The sequence below is a fragment of the Hoplias malabaricus genome, chromosome 6 (genome assembly GCF_029633855.1).
Source record: "Hoplias malabaricus isolate fHopMal1 chromosome 6, fHopMal1.hap1, whole genome shotgun sequence".
NCBI lineage: Eukaryota > Metazoa > Chordata > Actinopteri > Characiformes > Erythrinidae > Hoplias > Hoplias malabaricus.
In genome coordinates this window covers 11,397,944-11,417,352 of record NC_089805.1, presented here as the reverse complement: position 1 = coordinate 11,417,352, position 19,409 = coordinate 11,397,944, and the positions used below count along the sequence as shown (strand labels likewise).

The 19,409-nt window shown below is 41.1% G+C and overlaps 1 protein-coding gene across 1 annotated transcript in view; it reads left to right on the top strand.

Moving 5' to 3' along the window:
* The window catches only part of LOC136699457 (epiplakin-like), a 94,883-nt gene that overhangs the window by 38,805 nt on the left and 36,669 nt on the right, over positions 1 to 19,409 (top strand). Inside the window, exons 26-34 of the mRNA XM_066674178.1 lie at positions 173 to 330; positions 625 to 803; positions 897 to 1,035; positions 2,068 to 2,424; positions 2,992 to 3,075; positions 3,162 to 3,266; positions 4,133 to 4,231; positions 6,407 to 9,760; positions 10,150 to 16,473. Coding sequence (XP_066530275.1) covers positions 173 to 330; positions 625 to 803; positions 897 to 1,035; positions 2,068 to 2,424; positions 2,992 to 3,075; positions 3,162 to 3,266; positions 4,133 to 4,231; positions 6,407 to 9,760; positions 10,150 to 16,473 — 10,799 coding nt within the window. The remainder of the gene's footprint in view (positions 1 to 172; positions 331 to 624; positions 804 to 896; positions 1,036 to 2,067; positions 2,425 to 2,991; positions 3,076 to 3,161; positions 3,267 to 4,132; positions 4,232 to 6,406; positions 9,761 to 10,149; positions 16,474 to 19,409) is intronic.

Genomic DNA, 19,409 nt, shown 5'->3' with positions numbered 1-19,409 from the left:
ACTCAATTGAGAGCAGTCATAGTGGCGCCTAGAGAACCTTTGGAATAAAATTCGAATCATATTGGAAAATGATATCAGCTGATATTATTACTCCCCTGAGAGTTATTGTTATCTGTACTCAGAGGATTTCGGATCAAGACCGATACTGTAACACAGGTTATCTGCCCCTCAGGCGAACAGGACGAGTCGGTGTGTAAGAGCTACCTCACTCAGATTAAAAACCTGAGGCTGAGGCTGGACGGCTGCGAGAGTCGGATGGTCAGTCGTCTCTGGCAGCCTCTGGACAAAGAGCCACTGAAGACCTGCGCTCAGAGGACCACCGAGCAGAAGGTGAGACTCTCGGTCTGGAGTCAGAATGTGGGTGGATGGATGGATGAATGGATGGATTGATGGACAGGTGGATATATGCATCAGTGAGTGGATAGATGGATTTGTGAATGGATGGATTGATGGACAGGTGAGTGGTTGGATAGATAGACGAACATATGGATGGCTGGTTGAGTGTGTGGGTCATTGGAGAGTTGAGTGGGTGGGTGGATGGATGGACAGAAGATGAACAGAAAGGTCTAAAGACGGCGCTCTTCAATTTTTACTCATCATCATTTCAACTTTATCTCCCTCCAGAAAGTCCAGAGTGAACTGGAGGGAATAAAGAAGGATCTGGATGAGGTGGTGAAGCAGAGTGAAGCAGCTCTGGCCTCGTCTCCAGCGTCCAGCTCTGCTCCTGTCCTCCGCTCGGAGCTGGACATCACTCAGAAGAAGATGGAGCATGTGTACAGTCTATCCTCCGTCTACATGGACAAGTCAGTGTTAAATACACTCTACCTACCTATACTCTGTGTATTTTAACAGTTCTGCTAACTATTAAACCGATGATGATCTATTTGTCTGTGTAGACTGAAGACCATCGAGCTGGTCATCCGCAGCACACAGGGAGCTGAAGATGTTCTTAGGAAATACGAGAACCAGCTGCGTGACGTCCACAAAGTTCCTGCCGATGACAAGGAGGTGCAGGCCAGCAAAGCACAGCTGAAGGTACTGCTACATACACTGGGATCTCCCCCACCTATCAGCATAATTCTAGTCAATGTCTAACCTAACAGAACTGAGTTGGGTTTCACAGAACCCTCTAGTAGCAGAGCCAGCAATACATTGAAGACTTACTCTAACTGGGCAGTACGTGTTCTTCTCCAAGCATGGTGAGATCCAATGGTGTTGTGTTAGCAGTAGTTAGAGGGTGTTTCTCCACCTGTACTTCATTTGCTCTGGTCTGAATCAGTTAGAGTTTTTAAACCTAGAGCGGTTTCCCTTTGGTTTGGTTTGTATTAACACAGGGAAAAATCCAATTGCAATAAAGTGCCTCACAACAAAGCAGATAAGATTGGTCAGACTTGTTTAGGGTTGGAGCAAAAATTGGGGCGAAATACATCAAGTAGTCCCTGTGTCCTGTTTAGCAGCTAAATTGTAGACAGTTCTCTGTTTATGGGCTGCTGGCAACAGGAGCCACTTAGCCACTTCAAACCTGCTGAGTACAACTGATAGTTGCCTTCAATCATGTTCGGATCAAATTCCTACCACAAAGAAACCACTGAACTGTCCTGACTACTCGACAACTCCTTGATATCTCCTACATAGTGGCTCTTCACATCTCCCACCCATGATGTTTTCACGTTTTCCTCGGGTGCTTTACACCATCTTAGTTTACTGTTATTCCAAAACTGTACACGGTGAATCACAATCACTGTAGTTGCCCATTTAAACGATCTTTTTCCTCATACACATGCACATGCATATGGACATCTGTGTATACTTCTTTTGGGAGTGATTTGTTATCAAAATATCCGGCCCAGTGATTTATTTTGGGGGCTGTATTTGACCAATTGTAGCACCTTTTAACTAGGTAGTGCAACTCGACAGAACACAGGACTAAAAAGCACAGGTGTGAAAACTTACTGAAAGAATGGATGGTGGGATATAGCAAGGACTAAACTGGTGAGAAAATAAATACAAAATGTGCCTACGTGTCGTGTATTTTGAACGAAGGCTCTATCTATTGCTCTCTGCTAGAAACTGCGCTCCGAGGCCGAAGCTGACCGGCCAGTGTTTGATCGTCTGGACACTGAGCTCCGGGATGCTGTGGCAGTGAATGAGCGAATGTCAAAGGTCGGTAGCGAGCGAGATGCTGAGCTGGACCATTACCGGACATTGGTGTTGAACCTGAGGGAGCGCTGGGAGGCCGTGTTTGTTCAGATGGAGATGAGGCAGAGGGAGCTGGACCTGCTGGACAAACACATGCAGGACTACAGACAGAGCTATGACTGGCTCATCAACTGGACCACAGACGCCAAACGCAGGCAAGAGAAGATCCAGGCGGTTCCCATCGGCGACACCAAGACCCTCAAAGAGCAGCTCACACAGGAGAAGGTAAGTTCAGGGACCTGAGCTGCAAACAGCAATCTCTTAACAAATGAAATCATCTTGTAATGTTTATTCCCTTGTGAGGCTGTGTCACAATATTAAAGATTATTCAGTCATTCAACTTGTTTTGCGGCATTTATGTGCAGTCAGTGAATGTGATAATTTCTTCAAGTTTCAAGAAATTCAGAGATTTAAAATATAATGCTTGAAAGAAGTCAAGTTGTCTGCTACTTATCTGCCTCCATGGGAATTTTAAGACTGGGAAAGTGGTAGCATTTTAAAAAATTGCATCTTAAATGGGTGGTGTTTTCATTATATCATCCCTTTAGCAATGTCTTAGAACAACGTTTCTCAATGTGTGAATGAGTGCCTCATTGAGGGTCTGATTATTTTTGTACAAATGTCACTAAGACAATAATATGCAAATAAAATGAGTTACTACTGAAAAATATGAAATAATTTATTTTCTCAGTTGGGGGTAACACATTGCTCTAGCATTTAATATTGCATGTATTTGTATTGCTTTATTATTAAATGTAATTCTCTTTGTTTTCTTTTTGTGTTAATGAGCAGAAGCTCCTCGAGGAGATTGAGAAGAACAAAGACAAAGTGGATGAGTGTCAGAAATTCGCTAAAGCCTACATCGATGCAGTAAAGGTGAGTGTATATAAATATGAGATGTTGTCATACAGATGAGTCTATTACAGTTTTATAACAGGCTACTGGACCTTGTTTCTGTCCAGGATTATGAGCTCCAACTGGTGACGTATAAAGCCCTGGTGGAACCCATCGCCTCTCCACTGAAGAAAACTAAACTGGAGTCTGCTTCAGACAACATCATCCAGGAGGTACGGTAGAGAGAATGTGAACATTTGAATAGTGAAAGAGTTATATATTTCAGTTCACTTTTGTTCATTTTTATTGTTATTTGACAGGTGTACAGATAAGTTTTCAAGCATTATTGTGTAATGTATAAGTGCAATTCAAAATTGAAAAATTCCTCCGCACTTTTCTCCTTTGGTAACTGTTGTGTAGTTATAAAAATTGACAATGGTCATTTAAAAAAAAATCATAATAACATATATATAATATTAATTTTCTACATTCACAATCACTAACATTGGAATCCCTATCTTTAAATCATCTAAACCAAAACTTTCACATACTTTTGCATACAATATTATCTCCAAGAACAGAAGAAATTGAACACATGCTTCTGCAGCAGTTTTTTTCCTGATGGAGCTCATAACGAATGCAGCAACCAATAAATTCCTCTCACATCCCCTTTTCAAACTATTTAATCTGTATGGGTTTTTTTGTTGTTCATTTTTAACACTACAGAACAGTTAGCATAAAATGACAAAAGAGCAGGAGAAAGCTTGAATTATACATTAGGCTTACAGACAGAATGGTCCAGTTCAGGGTCGTGGTGGGTCCGGAACCTACCCAGAAACATTGGGTGCAATCACTGGGGGTCTCAAAACCCCAACCCCAAATCCCTGGAGCTGTGTGACTGCGACACCAACCTTACAATAGAGGGGCAAAAACAAAATGTCCAAAAGCTTTTGAAAAATGTAGTTCCATTTACTTTTTGCCTTCTGTAGTTGTCACTGTGGAGATATGAATGTGAAAATATGTTACATAGAAAATGTCACCAAAAATCCAGTTTTTGACGTTGATGCTGTGTTAAATTATGTAATGTATTATATTTCAGTATGTGACACTGAGAACCCGCTACAGCGAGCTGATGACCCTGACCACTCAGTACATTAAATACATCCTGGACACTCAGCGGCGCTTAGAGGATGAGGAGGTAAGAGTTAATGGCCCATGGCAGGAATAGTGTCCAATCTCTCACTGAAAACTTTACAGTGCTCTAAAATAGTGTGGAATATTTGGAAGAATACACTTTATGACCAGGGGTTTGTGGACATTTGCTTATTCAACATTTCTTTGGAGAGGTTTTACTAGAAGATGGGACATTTCTCTGAGGATTGGTTGGATACCACAAGAACAGTGGTATGGTCAGATACTGATGTGGGATGATTAGGTCTGGATCACAAACACCATTACAAATCTAGATTGATTGGATGGAGCTCCACTGTTCCAAAGAATTCTTTTAACCACTCTTGCTTTGTGGTTTGAGGCTTGCGCATCTCTCATAGAGCCTCTCATTCAGTTGAGCCCACAAACCTTTGGCCATATGTTGTATTTTCTTTTGTATATTTCTGTCAGATGTTGTTCATGAGACACAGTTTTGGTATCAGAATTACCTGTAGACGAGGGTTTTTGTTGACTGAGTGAAGGCTGAAACTGGACACTTGTTAGTCATTGGACAAGGTGCTCACCTAGGACCAGAGTAATGTTAAAAGTTAATGCTAGTGGTGCAGCACATCCCATTTCCCCAAAAGTTTCTGTCTCTCATTATCTGTGTACAGCCGACTGTTGGGGTGAAATTTATTTATCTTTGTTTTGAGAGTAAGCTCAAGTTATTGTAGATATCTCAGCCTGAAGCAAACTCGGAATACCATCCACATCAGAAAAAGCATGCACTTTTACACCAGCACACCATTCCACACTGAATGGTGTCCGTTTTTGTGTGGAATTTATTTCTTGAGCAAATCTACCACCTCTTTAAACTGAAGTAGCATTTTCCTTTCATTCTTTGTCGCTTGGCCTCTGTCTGAGAATGCTTCAGGCTGATATTGCCACCCTTATCTCTACAACTCTTTCTTTTCAGAGAAGCACAATTTTAATTTGTACCCCCCTATTTTTTCTTTTCTAACTTGCGTTTCTGTTTGTTTGCTTCTCTATACCGCTTGCCAGTGCTTTATCATGATGAATGTTTATCATGTTTGGGCGCTAATGAGGTAAATTTCCCACCACAGTGCATTGCCATCATATTTTAATGCCTGTATGTACAGCCAGCTTGATGTGGCCAGTTCTCAAAAGAAATTTTGAGTCATGTCAAATTCAGTCTCATTGATGTTTACACAATGTCAAAGACCACAGTCCAGACAAAGTCATTTTTCACAATGACATTCATCAGATGCATTTGTTTAAAACACTCCCTGTGTTCTGCATCTTGCTCTGACACCAGTTCAAACCCCATGCTTTATTTGCTGCATCACTAGACTAGTTTAATCCTCACACATGGAAAACAACCTTGAAACTGGAACAATTCCAATTTTCCTTTGCGTTTCTGCTATGCTTGGCTTATTTTCCTTTCACACTATGCTCTTACCTATTGCAGATGACCTTATTCTCAAGTTGAACAGACAACTAGAGATGCACCAAAGTTTGGTGCAAGCTAAATATTTCTAGTCAAAATATCATTCTGTAAACAGCTAAAAGAATTGTATTCCCCAAAAATGGCACTTGGGTTCCCAAATCATATTTAGTATAATTCATATACAGTGTTCAATTATCAAGTGCATGCACTCACCATAGAATTTATTATATACTCTATCACTTTATTCTCTAAAAAATTTTGCTATTTAATATAATTTCTAATGTTATTTATTGTCTTTTTTTTTTGTTTGTTCTTTGGTCCTACCTTTCCTGAATTTCAGATTCAATTTCAGCCAAAATTGTTCATTTTGGTGCATCACCAAACCAAAATGTTTTTAAGTTGCTGCTCCCACCAGCTGAATCTGTGTGCATTTTATAATGTATAGTCAGTGTTCAGAGTTTGAGAGATCAGAGTAATCTATAAAATCATTTTAGTTCACTTGAAGTAACACATCAACAGCATGATGTCATTCTGTTTTCCAGTTGTTGTATTGTGCTGTGAAGTGATTTTCTCATTTTGTGTACCATACATTGAGTAAATTTTAGTCATAACCTTGTAACTCCAAATTAAGTAAATGAAATAACCTTTACGTATATTTACACTAGTGTTCAAACTTGTGTCTGTATCTAAAATCTGAACAGACATAACAATACATCTAACCTTGTCCCTGCTAACCTTATCCCTCCATTAATATAGAAAAACAACGAGAAACTTAAGGAGGAAGAGAGGAAAAAGATGGCGGAGATGCAGGCCGAGTTAGAAAAGCAAAGACAGTTAGCTGAAACTCACGCCAAGGCTATTGCCAAAGCAGAGAAAGAGGCAGAAGAGCTGAAGCAGAAGATGAAAGATGAAGTCAGCAGAAGACAGGTTGTTGCAGTTGATGCTGAAAAACAGAAACTGAACATTCAGCAGGAGCTCCAGGAGCTAAGGAACCTCTCGGAGCAGGAGATTAAGTCTAAAAGCCAGCAGGTGGAAGAGGCCCTGCAAAGCCGGGTCAAGATCGAAGAAGAGATACGAATTATTCGACTTCAGCTGGAGACCACCGTCAAACAGAAGACTACTGCAGAAGCTGAACTTCAGCAGCTCAGGGACAAGGCAACAGATGCTGATAAACTTAGAAAAGCTGCCCAAGAAGAAGCAGAGAAGCTAAGGAAGCAGGTGAATGAAGAGACTCAGAAGAAACGCAAGGCAGAGGATGAGCTAAAGCAAAAATCAGAGGCAGAAAAGGAAGCTGCAAAGCAGAAACAAAAGGCACTGGAGGATCTGGAGAAGTTTAAGAATCAAGCAGAAGAGGCTGAGAGGCGAATGAAGCAGGCTGCACTGGAAAAGGAAAGGCAGATCCAAATTGCAGAGGAGGTGGCACAGAAGACTGCTGCCACAGAGCTTCAGAGCAAACGACTTTCATTTGCAGAAAAGACAACAAAGCTGGAAGAGTCTCTGAAACAAGAGCAAGGCAACGTTATACAACTTCAAGAAGAGGCTGACCGCCTTAAAAAGCAGCAAGCTGAAGCTGATAAGGCAAGAGAACAAGCTGAGAAGGAACTGGAGATCTGGAGACAGAAGGCCAATGAAGCTCTCAGACTGAGGCTCCAGGCTGAAGAAGAGGCACATAAGAAGAGTGCTGCTCAAGAGGATGCTGAAAAACAGAAAGAGGAAGCCAAACGAGAGGCAAAGAAGAGGGCTAAATCTGAGGAGCTTGCTCTGAAACAGAAGGAGGCAGCAGAGAAGGAGCTTGAGAAGCAAAGGAAAGATGCAGAAGAAACTGCTAAACAGAAGCTCCAAGCCGAACAGGAGCTGATCCGATTGAGGTTAGATTTTGATCATGCCGAACAGCAACGAACTTTGCTGGATGCTGAACTGCAGCGATTGAAAAATGAAGCAAACTCAGCTATAAAACAAAAAGAGCAGCTGGAGGATGAGCTTTCGAAAGTAAGAAAGGAGATGGAAATCCTCATCCAGCTGAAATCCAAAGCAGAAAAAGAGTCCATGTCAAACACTGAAAAGAGCAAACAACTCCTTGAATCTGAGGTAGCCAAAATGAGGGAACTTGCTGAGGAAGCTGCCAAACTGAGAGCAATCGCAGAAGAAGCAAAAAAACAAAGGAAAGTTGCAGAGGATGAGGCAGCCCACCAGAGAGCGGAGGCTGAGAAGATCCTCAAAGAGAAACTGTCTGCAATTAATGAAGCAACTCATTTGAAGACTGAGGCAGAGATTGCCTTGAAAGAGAAGGAGGCTGAAAATGAGCGTCTTAAGAGAAAAGCTGAGGAAGAGGCCTATCAGAGGAAGCTCCTTGAAGATCAAGGGACTCAATATAAACAAGACATTGAGGAAAAGATCAGTCACCTGAAGAAGACCTCTGATGATGAATTAGTCCGGCAGAAGAAACTTGTTGAAGAGACACTGAAGCAAAAGAAAGTGGTTGAAGAGGAAATTCATATTCTCAAACTCAACTTTGAGAAGGCTTCAACCGGAAAGCTAGACCTTGAGCTTGAGCTGAACAAGCTCAAGAGCATTGCGGATGAGACTCAGAAAAGTAAAGTACAAGCAGAAGAGGAGGCGGAGAAATTCAGAAAGCTGGCACTAGAAGAAGAGAAAAAGAGGAAGGAGGCAGAGGAAAAAGTAAAGAAGATTGCTGCAGCAGAAGAAGAGGCAGCAAGGCAGTGCAAAGCTGCCCAACAAGAGGCTGAGCGTCTTCAAAAGAAAGCTGAAGAAACCAAACAACAAAAGGAGAATGCGGAAAAGGAAGCTGAGAAACAGGTTCTTTTAGCAAAGGAAGCTGCACAGAAGAGTTCTGCTGCTGAGCAGAAGGCTCAGGATGTTCTTGTCCAGCAAAAAGAGGACAGCCTTGCTCAACACAAACTGAAAGAAGAGTTTGAGAAGGCAAAGAAACTGGCTGAAGATGCTGAAAAGGCAAAGCAGAAGGCAGAGAAAGAAGCTGCTCTTCTTCGGCAAAAAGCAGATGAGGCAGATCGTCAAAAACAGGCAGCTGAAGCTGAGGCAGCTAAACAAGCCAAGGCCCAGGAAGATGCTGAAAAAGCGAGGAAAGAAGCTGAACATGAGGCTGCCAAACGTGCTAAAGCAGAAACAGCTGCACTTAAACAGAAGGAACTGGCTGATGCGGAGATGGCCAAGCACAAAGAACTTGCTGAGACAACCTTGAACCAGAAGTCTGTAGTGGAAAAAGAGTTGGCAAAGGTAAAACTGAAACTGGAAGAAACTGACAAGCAGAAGTCTGTCTTGGATGAGGAGCTGAAACGACTGAAAGATGAAGTCAGTGATGCTGTCAAACAAAAAGCTCAGGTGGAAGCTGAGCTTGCAAAGGTAAAGAGCCAGATGGAGGAATTAATCAAACTGAAGTTCAGAATTGAGGAGGAAAACAAGCGACTGATGGAGAAGGATAAAGATAACACCAAGAAACTGCTGGAGGAAGAGGCTGAGAAGATGAAGAAGCTGGCTGAAGAGGCTCAAAAGCTCAGTGCCGATGCCCAAGAGGCTGCTCAGCTGAGACAAATTGCAGAGTCTGACCTTGCCCAGCAGAGAGACTTGGCTGAAAAGATGCTCAAGGAAAAAATGCAAGCCATTCAGGAAGCAACAAAACTGAAAGCTGAAGCTGAAAAGCTCCAGAAACAGAAAGACAAAGCTCAAGAAGAAGCCCAAAAACTGTTGGAGGCCAAAAAGGTAATGCAACAGCGTTTAGAGCAAGAGACAGAAGGCTTCCAGAAATCTCTAGAAGCAGAACGCAAGAGGCAGCAAGAGGTAACTGCAGAGGCAGAGAAGCTGAGGTTAAAGGTAAAAGAACTGAGCAAAGCTCAGTCTAAAGCAGAGGATGAAGCAAAAAAATTCAAGGAGCAAGCAGAAGAAATCAGACTCCGCTTGGCTGACACTGAGAAACAAACATCAGCAAAGGTCACTGCTGTTGAGAAACTGGAAGTGGAAAGGTTGCAGAGTAACAAAGAAGCAGAGGATTTGCGCAAAGCTATTGCAGAGCTTGAACAAGAAAAAGAGAAACTAAAAAAGGAGTCACTGGAATTACAGAACAAAGCAAAAGAGGTATTGCCAACACAGGAAAAACTAACTTTCCTGAAAATAACCAAATTCCCTTTCAGTAACATTTGATATTTAAAAAAATGTTGTGCTAATCATCTTATTCATATCAATTGCTGATCATTATTAACATAGACAGGGATTTTTCATGAACAAAGCTCCTAAACATTTTATTAAATTATATTTTTTAGATAATTATTTTTTTATGAATTTTTTTTTTTTTTTGTTAGATTTGCGTAACTGTATATGTAATGGTAATTTATTTTAAAGCAAAAAGCATGTGAAATATTGAGACATTATTTAATAAAACCTAATTTTATTTTTATTTATATTTTATGTGCAACTATAACTGTTTATATTCATGAAATTAATACATTTCTTCTGTTTCATCACAGTTGGCCAGCGCTCAACAGGAGCAAATACTAAAAGAAAAGACGGTCCTTGAGCAAACTTTCCTTACAGAGAAAGAAATCCTGCTGAAACAGGAGAAAGCCATCGAGGCAGAGAGGAAGAAGCTTGAGAAACAACTAGAAGATGAGGTGAAGAAAGCCAAAGCCCTTAAAGATGAACAAGAGCGTCAGAGGAAAGATATGGAGGAGGAGAAAAAGAAACTTCAGGCTATCCTGGATGCTGCTGTCAAAAAGCAGAAAGATGCTGAGGAAGATATGCTCAAGAAGCAAAATGAGATGGAAGAACTAGGAAAGAAAAAACAAGAACAAGAAAAACTCATGGGTGAAGAGAACAAGAAATTACGAGAAAAGCTCCAACAGCTCCAGGTTTCACAGAAACCCACAACAGGCCAGACAAAGGAGATTGAGATCCAAACTGACAGTGTTCCTGAAGATGAATTGGTTACAGCAACAGTGCAAGTAACAACAAAGAGCGTTTTCAATGGATCTACAGATGTCGATGGGGTAAAAACAAATGGAGACTCACCTCTGGCATTTGATGGAATCATAGAAAAAGTGCCAGCAAGCAGGCTTAATGAAATTGGTGTGCTGAACAAAAAAGAATTTGACAAACTGAAAAAAGGCAAGATAACTGTGCCAGAGCTCAGCAAGCTTGACAAAGTAAAGACATGCCTGAAAGGCAAGGATTGTATTGGTGGAGTAATGGTGGAACCCAACCAAAAAATGAGCATCTATGAGGCCTTAAAGGAGAAAAAAATTTCACCCAGTATAGCTTTGTCTCTTCTTGAAGCTCAAGCTGCATCAGGATACATTGTTGATCCTGTTAAGAATAGAAGGCTCTCTGTCAATGAGGCTGTAAAGGAATCCATTATTGGGCCTGAGCTGCACACCCCACTGCTTTCTGCTGAAAGGGCTGCAACTGGTTTCAAAGATCCTTTCACTGGAAACAAAATTTCAGTATTTGAAGCCATGAAAAAAGGTTTGGTGACAGAGGACCAAGCCACAAAACTTCTTGATGTTCAACTTGCAACTGGTGGCATAATCGATCCAGTAAACAGTCACCGTATTCCAGTTCAAACTGCATGTAAACAAGGTCAGCTGGATGAAGAGCTAAGCAAAGTCTTATCCAAACCTCCAGAGGACAGGAAAGCATTCAAAGATCCTAACACCCAAGAAAAGCTTACTTATCAACAACTATTAAGTAAATGTCAACCAGACTCTGACACAGGCCTCCCACTTCTTCCAGTTACAGAGACAGCTTCAGCCATGGAAAGGACTTACACAGATGAGGAAGCTAAAGATATGTTCAGTAAAACAAATCTATTAGTGCCATTTGGGAAATTCAAGGGCAAGACAGTGACCATCTGGGAAGTGATCAATTCAGAGTACTTCACTGAAGATCAGAGGAAAGACCTTATTCGACAGTATAGATCAGGCAAAATCACTGTAGAGAAAATCATCAGGATTGTAATCACTGTTGTAGAGGATAAAGAGAAAACAAAAGAACCTACTTTTGATGGTTTGAGATCATCTGTGCCTGCATCTGAGCTCCTGGAATCTAAGATCATAAATAAAGATTTATTCAATGAATTGCATAATGGCAAAGCTTCAGTTAAACAGGTTTCTGAGATGGAGCCTGTTAAAAAAGCTCTTAAGGGTACAAACAGCATAGCTGGAGTTTTCATCGAGTCAACTAAGGAAAAGATGCCAATTTACGAAGCCATGAAAAAGAACATGCTTGGAGCCGAGACTGCACTGCATCTCCTGGAAGCCCAGGCTGGAACAGGGTTCATCATTGATCCGATAAAAAAACAAAAACTCTCAGTTGATGATGCTGTTAAATCTGGGATTGTTGGTCCAGAGCTGCATGAGAAATTGTTGTCTGCTGAAAGAGCTGTGGTTGGATACAAGGATCCTTACACTGGACAGACTACATCCTTATTTGAGGCATTGCAAAAAGATCTCATTAATAAAGATCAGGGAATTAGGCTTCTGGAGGCACAACTTGCCACTGGTGGAATCATCGACCCTATAAAAAGTTACAGAATTCCTCAGGATATTGCTTATAAACGTGGGTACTTCAGTGAGGAAATGAACAAGAGCTTAAGCAGCCCATCAGACACTACTAATGCATTCTATGACCCCAACACATTGGAAAAAGTTTCCTATGCACAGCTGCAGAAGAAATGTATCACTGACAAAGAAACAGGTCTTCCATTGCTGCCACTCTCAGAAAAAGCTGTCAAGTCAACAGAATCAGAGGTGCCCTTGGATGTTCAAACCAAGGAAGCTTTAAACCAGGCGACACTGGAGCTACAGAGTGGACCTTTTAAAGGAAAGAAGGTCACAATCTGGGAGATTATCAATTCTGAATATCTAACGGAAGAACAAAGGATTGAAATAATACGTCAGTATAGATCAGGAAAAGTTACAATTGAAAAGATCATTAAGATTGTGATAACCCTAGTTGAAGAAAAAGAGATAAAAAAGCAGCAGGATATGTTTAGTGGCCTCAGAGAACCTGTTACTGCCACCTCCCTGTTTGAATCCAAAATCATTGACAAAGCCATGTATGATCAGCTCCAACAAGGCAAGAAGAAGCCAAAGGAGGTCAGTGAGATTGATTCAGTCAAGAAGTATTTGAGAGGATCTGAATGCATTGCTGGAGCTTTTGATGAAAAATCCAAAGAAAAGCTCAGCATTTATGAAGCAATGAAACAGAAATTGCTAACAACAAAGACAGGTCTTTTGCTGCTGGAAGCTCAGGCTGCAACTGGGTTCATTGTTGACCCAGTCAAGAATCACAGGTTTACAGTGGATGATGCTGTAAAAGCTGGTCTTGTTGGACCTGAGATTCATGAAAAACTACTGTCAGCAGAGAAAGCTGTAACTGGTTATAAAGATCCATACACTGGTAACAAGATTTCCCTTTTCCAAGCCATGCAGAAAGAGCTTGTTCCTCGAGAGTATGCCATACCTCTTCTGGAAGCTCAAGAAGCCACTGGAGGGATAATTGATCCAGTGAACAGCCACCGTGTCCCCAAAGAGATAGCCATTCAAAGAGGTTACTTAAACAAGCAGACTGCTAAATCTTTCAGCGATCCCTCAGAAGATGTCAAAGGTTTCACTGATCCTAACAAAGATGAGAGTGTCACTTACAAACAGCTGATAGGGACCTGCATAAAAGATCCTGAAACCAGTGTTCTTCTTTTGCCTATTTCTAAGGCTGAGGCACCAAAAGAAGCTGAGAAGACATTTGTTTTCTCTGAAGAAGAAGCACAAACAGACTTGGCTAATACACAAATAGACATACCGCACAAAAGTTTTGCAGGAAAGCAAATGAGTTTATGGGATGTCATGTCATCCGACATGCTTCCAGAGCAAGATAAGCAAAGACTTATTGAACAGTACCGGTCAGGAAAGATCACAAAAGAAAGAATGATCATCATTGTCATTGAAATTATTGAGCACAGGGAAGTCATTAAAACTGAGCAGAGCATGCTGTGTGATGTAATCAGACGCAGGGTTACGATTGAGGAGCTGTATAGTTCTCGCATAATAGACCTTGAAACTTACAATCTGCTGAAACAAGGTAAGAAAACAATCCGGGAGGTTATGGAGATGCCAACAGTTAAATCCTACCTCTTTGGCACAGGGAGCGTTGCTGGGGTTCTTTCTGACAACTTTGCAAAAGTTAGCATTTACAATGCAATGAAAAGAGGCCTGATCAAGCCTGATATTGCCATTGATTTATTGGAAGCACAAGCAGCAACAGGATTCATCATTGATCCTGTGAAACATGAGTTACTAACAGTTGACGAGGCTGTCCGCAAGGGTCTTGTTGGCCCTGAACTCCACGACAAACTCTTGTCTGCAGAGAGGGCAGTCACAGGCTACAAAGACCCATACACTGGGAAAGTCATTTCTCTATATCAAGCCATGAAAAAGGGTCTGATTCCTGAAGAGTATGCATTAAAGCTCCTAGATGCTCAGCTTTCCACCGGAGGCCTGATGGATCCTGAATATAATTTCCACCTACCTGCTGATGTAGCAATGCAACGTGGATACATCAACAAAGAAACCTGTGACAAGCTAACTGATCCAAGTGGAGATGTCAAAGTATTTGTCGATCCAACAACAGATGAAAAGCTGTCTTATACTCAACTTATCAAGAGATGTAAAGTTGACAAAGAAAGTGGCTTGCATTTGCTGTCACTTGCAGATAAGCGATTGCTGTTCAGAGGTCTTAGAAAGCAAATTACCATTGATGAACTGCTGCGTTCTCAGATTATTGATCAGAAGACCTATACAGAGCTCTCGGAAGGCATTGTCTCAGTGGAAGATATCAGTAAAGACTTGAAGAAATACCTCGAGGGCATAAGCTGTATTGCTGGTGTGTATGTAGAGGCTTCTAAAGACAAATTGTCGATATACCAAGCCATGAAGAAGAACATGATCAGACCAGGCACTGCCTTTGAACTTCTGGAGGCCCAAGCAGCCACTGGATATGTGATTGATCCCATTAAGAATCTGAAATTGACGGTCAATGAAGCAGTAAAATTAGGAGTAGTTGGGCCAGAGTTCAAAGACAAGCTTCTCTCTGCTGAGCGAGCTGTGACCGGCTACAAAGACCCATACTCTGGTAAAGTCATCTCCCTATTCCAGGCCATGAAAAAGGGTCTGATCCTCAAAGACCATGGTATTCGTCTTCTGGAGGCTCAGATAGCTACAGGTGGAATCATCGATCCCGAGGAGAGTCATCGCCTGCCAGTAGAAGTGGCTTACAAACGTAGCCTCTTTGATGAGGAGATGAATGGCATCCTCACTGACCCATCTGATGACACTAAGGGTTTCTTTGATCCAAACACAGAGGAGAATCTGACTTACCTCCAGCTGATGGAGAGGTGCATGACTGACCCTGAAACCGGTCTTGCTCTGTTACTGCTGAAAGAGAAAAAGCGTGAGAGGAAGACATCGTCCAAGTCATCAGTCCGCAAACGCAGAGTAGTGATTGTAGACCCTGAAACAGGGAAAGAAATGTCAGTTTATGAGGCATACCGCAAAGGCCTCATTGATCATCAGACATATCTTGAGCTTGCAGAGCAAGAATGTGAATGGGAAGAAATTACCATCTCATCCTCGGATGGTGTTGTCAAATCTATGATCATTGACCGAAGGTCTGGACGTCAGTATGACATTGATGATGCCATCACTAAAGGTCTCATTGACCAGTCTGCTTTAGACCAGTACCGTGCCGGCACGTTATCGATCACTGAATTTGCAGACATGTTGTCTGGCAACATGAGTGGCTTTAGATCACGGTCATCTTCCTTCGGATCCACTTCGTCATTTCCCATGAGCCCGACTCCAACCATTAGAACGCCAGCATCAACCTGGACTGACCCTACTGAGGAAACTGGGCCAGTGGCTGGCATCCTAGACACAGATACTCTGGAGAAAGTATCAGTTACAGAAGCCATGCATAGGAATCTCGTCGATAATATTACAGGGCAAAGGCTGCTAGAAGCACAGGCATGCACTGGAGGTATCATTGACCCAAATACTGGAGAGAAGTTTACAGTTGCTGATGCACTGAGCAAAGGGCTGGTGGACAAGATAATGGTAGACCGTATCAACTTAGCTCAGAAAGCATTCCAGGGATTTGAAGATCCAAGAACCAAAACCAAGATGTCGGCTGCTCAAGCCTTAAAGAAGGGTTGGCTGTACTATGAGGCTGGCCAACGTTTCCTGGAAGTCCAGTATCTCACTGGTGGATTGATTGAACCTGATGTTGCAGGCAGAGTACCACTGGATGACGCTGTAAAGAAAGGCACTCTTGATGCCCGCACTGCTCAGAAACTACGGGATGTTAGTGGATACTCCAAATATCTCACCTGCCCCAAAACAAAGCTGAAAATATCTTATAAAGATGCAATGGAGAGAAGCATGATTGAGGAAGGCTCAGGCTTACGTTTGCTGGAGGCATCAAGTCAGTCCAGCAAAGGCCTTTACAGTCCGTACAGCATCAGTGGCTCAGGATCAAATTCAGGATCCAGGTCTGGCTCCAGAACTGGTTCCAGGTCTGGTTCCAGGCGAGGAAGTTTTGACGCTACAGGCTCTGGCTTTTCTATGAGTTTCTCCTCGACTTCTTATGGCTCTCCAAGCTATGGACGCCGCTATGGCACAGTGGAGCACGGTGGTCTGAATATGGACGAACTAAAGGATGTTCTAACAGCATTAACATTCAACAGGAACTGCTGTCCTGAAGACAGAAGAAACTTCTCATTACCACAGCCACAGTGCTCTTTAGTTGCTTAATTCAGTTTTTAAAAAGGCTTTTTATTCTGCTCTGCATGTGGTTGCTTTGGGGTTGGGGGAAAAAGTGTAAAATTATACTTGCTTTAATATTAATTTTATTTTAGGTTATATTTTTAATATTTCAATGGTTTCTCTATCAAGTATGATTTCACATAAGAATAATTTCTTTTCTGTCAAGAAGCAGATAATCCATGATATATAAAGGTATATATTATTTTTATAACAATTATCAGTGTTACCAATTCTACAACTCTTGTATTTTACCGTTCTGCCTTAATGTAATGTAAGGCTTAATATTATCATTATTTGAAAATGCTTTGACATAATAAAGACATTTTAGGAAAGAAAAAGGTGCTTTAAGGGAGGACTAAAAGTTGTTTCCATTTATATTCACGTACAGACCTCTCAAGCATTTGGAATGTTTTGATAATGTACATGTTGTAACAGTTAGCTAGAACATTCAAAAGAAGGGATGGTGACCATCTGCAGAGCAGAATAACCTTATTGACATTAAGAGCACATGAAGAAACAATGCTTCAGAATCACTGTTTTTGGCAACACTGCCAGAAACTGACGGATACATCTCAAGCGAGACCTTTTTTGCACTTTCTTTTCCTATGAAAAACGCTAAAACTATGCCTTTGGAAACTCTGCTGTTGCTCAGGATCATTCTTTGATCCCACTACCACTGATCCGAGGAAACTTAAGATGGGAAAACTCATATCAAAACTCAGCTTATTTCAGATTTCCAGACAATGCCGTTGACAAACCTTTTAAAAAACCAAGAGAAAGACCCATCCTATCCTTACTAAGTCTTCTGTTCCTGTCTCATCTCCCAATTCAAAGTGGATGTTGGTTGAACCATGACCTCACCTGTATCCTGTATTCATTTATACTGTAAGTGTTCTGCTAATTTTACATTCATTTTACCTTACTTACTTACCTTATGCATGAGGATATAATATGTTATATACAGGCATAATATTTCTGAATTACTATCAACAGCTTTCTCTTGCTGTAAAGGAGGGATGTCCACTTTGGAAATGCACATTGAAGAACATGGCCACTTTCAGCCTGCAGAGATGAAGGTTTGAATAATTTTGGATATTCAGGATGTTGCTTATTATAATCTTATACCTGTCACTGATATCATATGAAGACATTTACTCTTGCAGTTTTTATTTTGTTCTAGACTACGTCCATGTGTTCCACTGCCCATTGGAGAGATCCCATACAACAGATCCAACTCCAATCCAAATCACCACAGCTGAACGCCTATAGCCTGACCAACATACATGTTCCGCTACCTTCATTTCAAACTCTGTTTTAGGTTCTTTATTTTTCTTATTATTCGCTTAACTGTTTAAATCAAGTTGAATATATTTTCAAGCCATTAAAGCTGGCAAGCTGCTTTTTTTTACACCTGTGTGACTACTTGTTCTGGGAACACTTCCTGTGAATCCTGTGTTCACACTGCTTTATAATAGAATAATGATTTCATATAACCAGGAATCATTACATATAAAACACATTATAAATCAAAAGTATATGACTTGCATTGATATTCATAATTGGGTCCCTTGATAAGTCCTAATTTATCATTACAACAAGTTTATAAAAAGGAACAGATGAATAAATGTCACATAGTCCTGGTTTATAAATTGTTTTGCATGGTATGTCTATTTTTAGGAGTATGCAAGGTATTATGAGTATTTTTTTATGCTGTTATGAATTCATTATAATGTATTCTGAATACAAGATTCATAAGAAGTGTTTCCCATAGTTTTAAGACTTACCTTCTTCATGGTGCCTGAAATAAGTAAAGTGCACTGCAGATCTGCTTCACACTTTATTTTTCAAGTTTTAAGATTGTTCAAGTTTTTAAGGTTGTTTCAATTAAGGTTGTTCACTATTATATTGGTACAAGTGAAAACTTCTTGTTATCACTGGCTCAAATGAGAAAAAAAGTGTAGAATAAAACTTGAACTAATCTTGCATATATGACCAGTTTAGACAGTTCATCATCTGTGTAGCATATCTTTGATACTTTTTAATAACCTCCAGAGAACCGCTGATGATTTTGTTTTTGCAGTTTTTCTGATTGCATCCTCCAACACAAAAGCAGTGGTGTTTTGTTTTTATGCTGAAATTCCAGATTGCTGTACTGTAAAGTCATACTGCATGACAATATCGACTGTATTTTCCTATGCTGAAGTTGTTTTGCTTTGCATGTTTTTTTTTTTTGCTAACGCTATTAAGGGATGCAGTTCGACACAACTGCATTCTGCAAAGTCTTTTGGTGTGTCAGCCTTTTGAAGCAGTTTAAGGAAATATTTGAACCAAGACCGCCTCATTGTTTTGGGTAATGAGGCATGATAAAGAAGATTGTATTTATAGGATGGGATTGTATTCTATTGTAAATAAACAAATAAAATAGCAACACTTCTAAGTTTACTTAGTGCTGGTTTAACAGACAAACTGTGATCTTTCAGGCTGTCTTAAATGCCATAAACACCAGAAAATAAAAACCCTTGGCTGCTGAGTCTTCAACCTGAGAAACGGCTCAAGTGCAAATGAGCAGTGGAGCACTTTTGCTTTCCTCTTGAATGTTTAAGTGAAAATGAGAGCAGCTTTATCTATACACTTTATACATTCATTCATTCATTATCTGTAACCGCTTATCCATTTCAGGGTCGCGGTGGGTCCAGAGCCTACCTGGAATCATTGGGCGCAAGGCGGGAATACACCCTGTAGGGGGCGCCAGGCCTTCACAGGGCAACACAGACACACACACATTCACTCACACCTAAGGACACTTTTGAGTCGCCAATCCACCTACCAACGTGTGTTTTTGGACTGTGGGAGGAAACCGGAGCACCCGGAGGAAACCCACGCGGACACGAGGAGAACACACCAACAAACAGTCA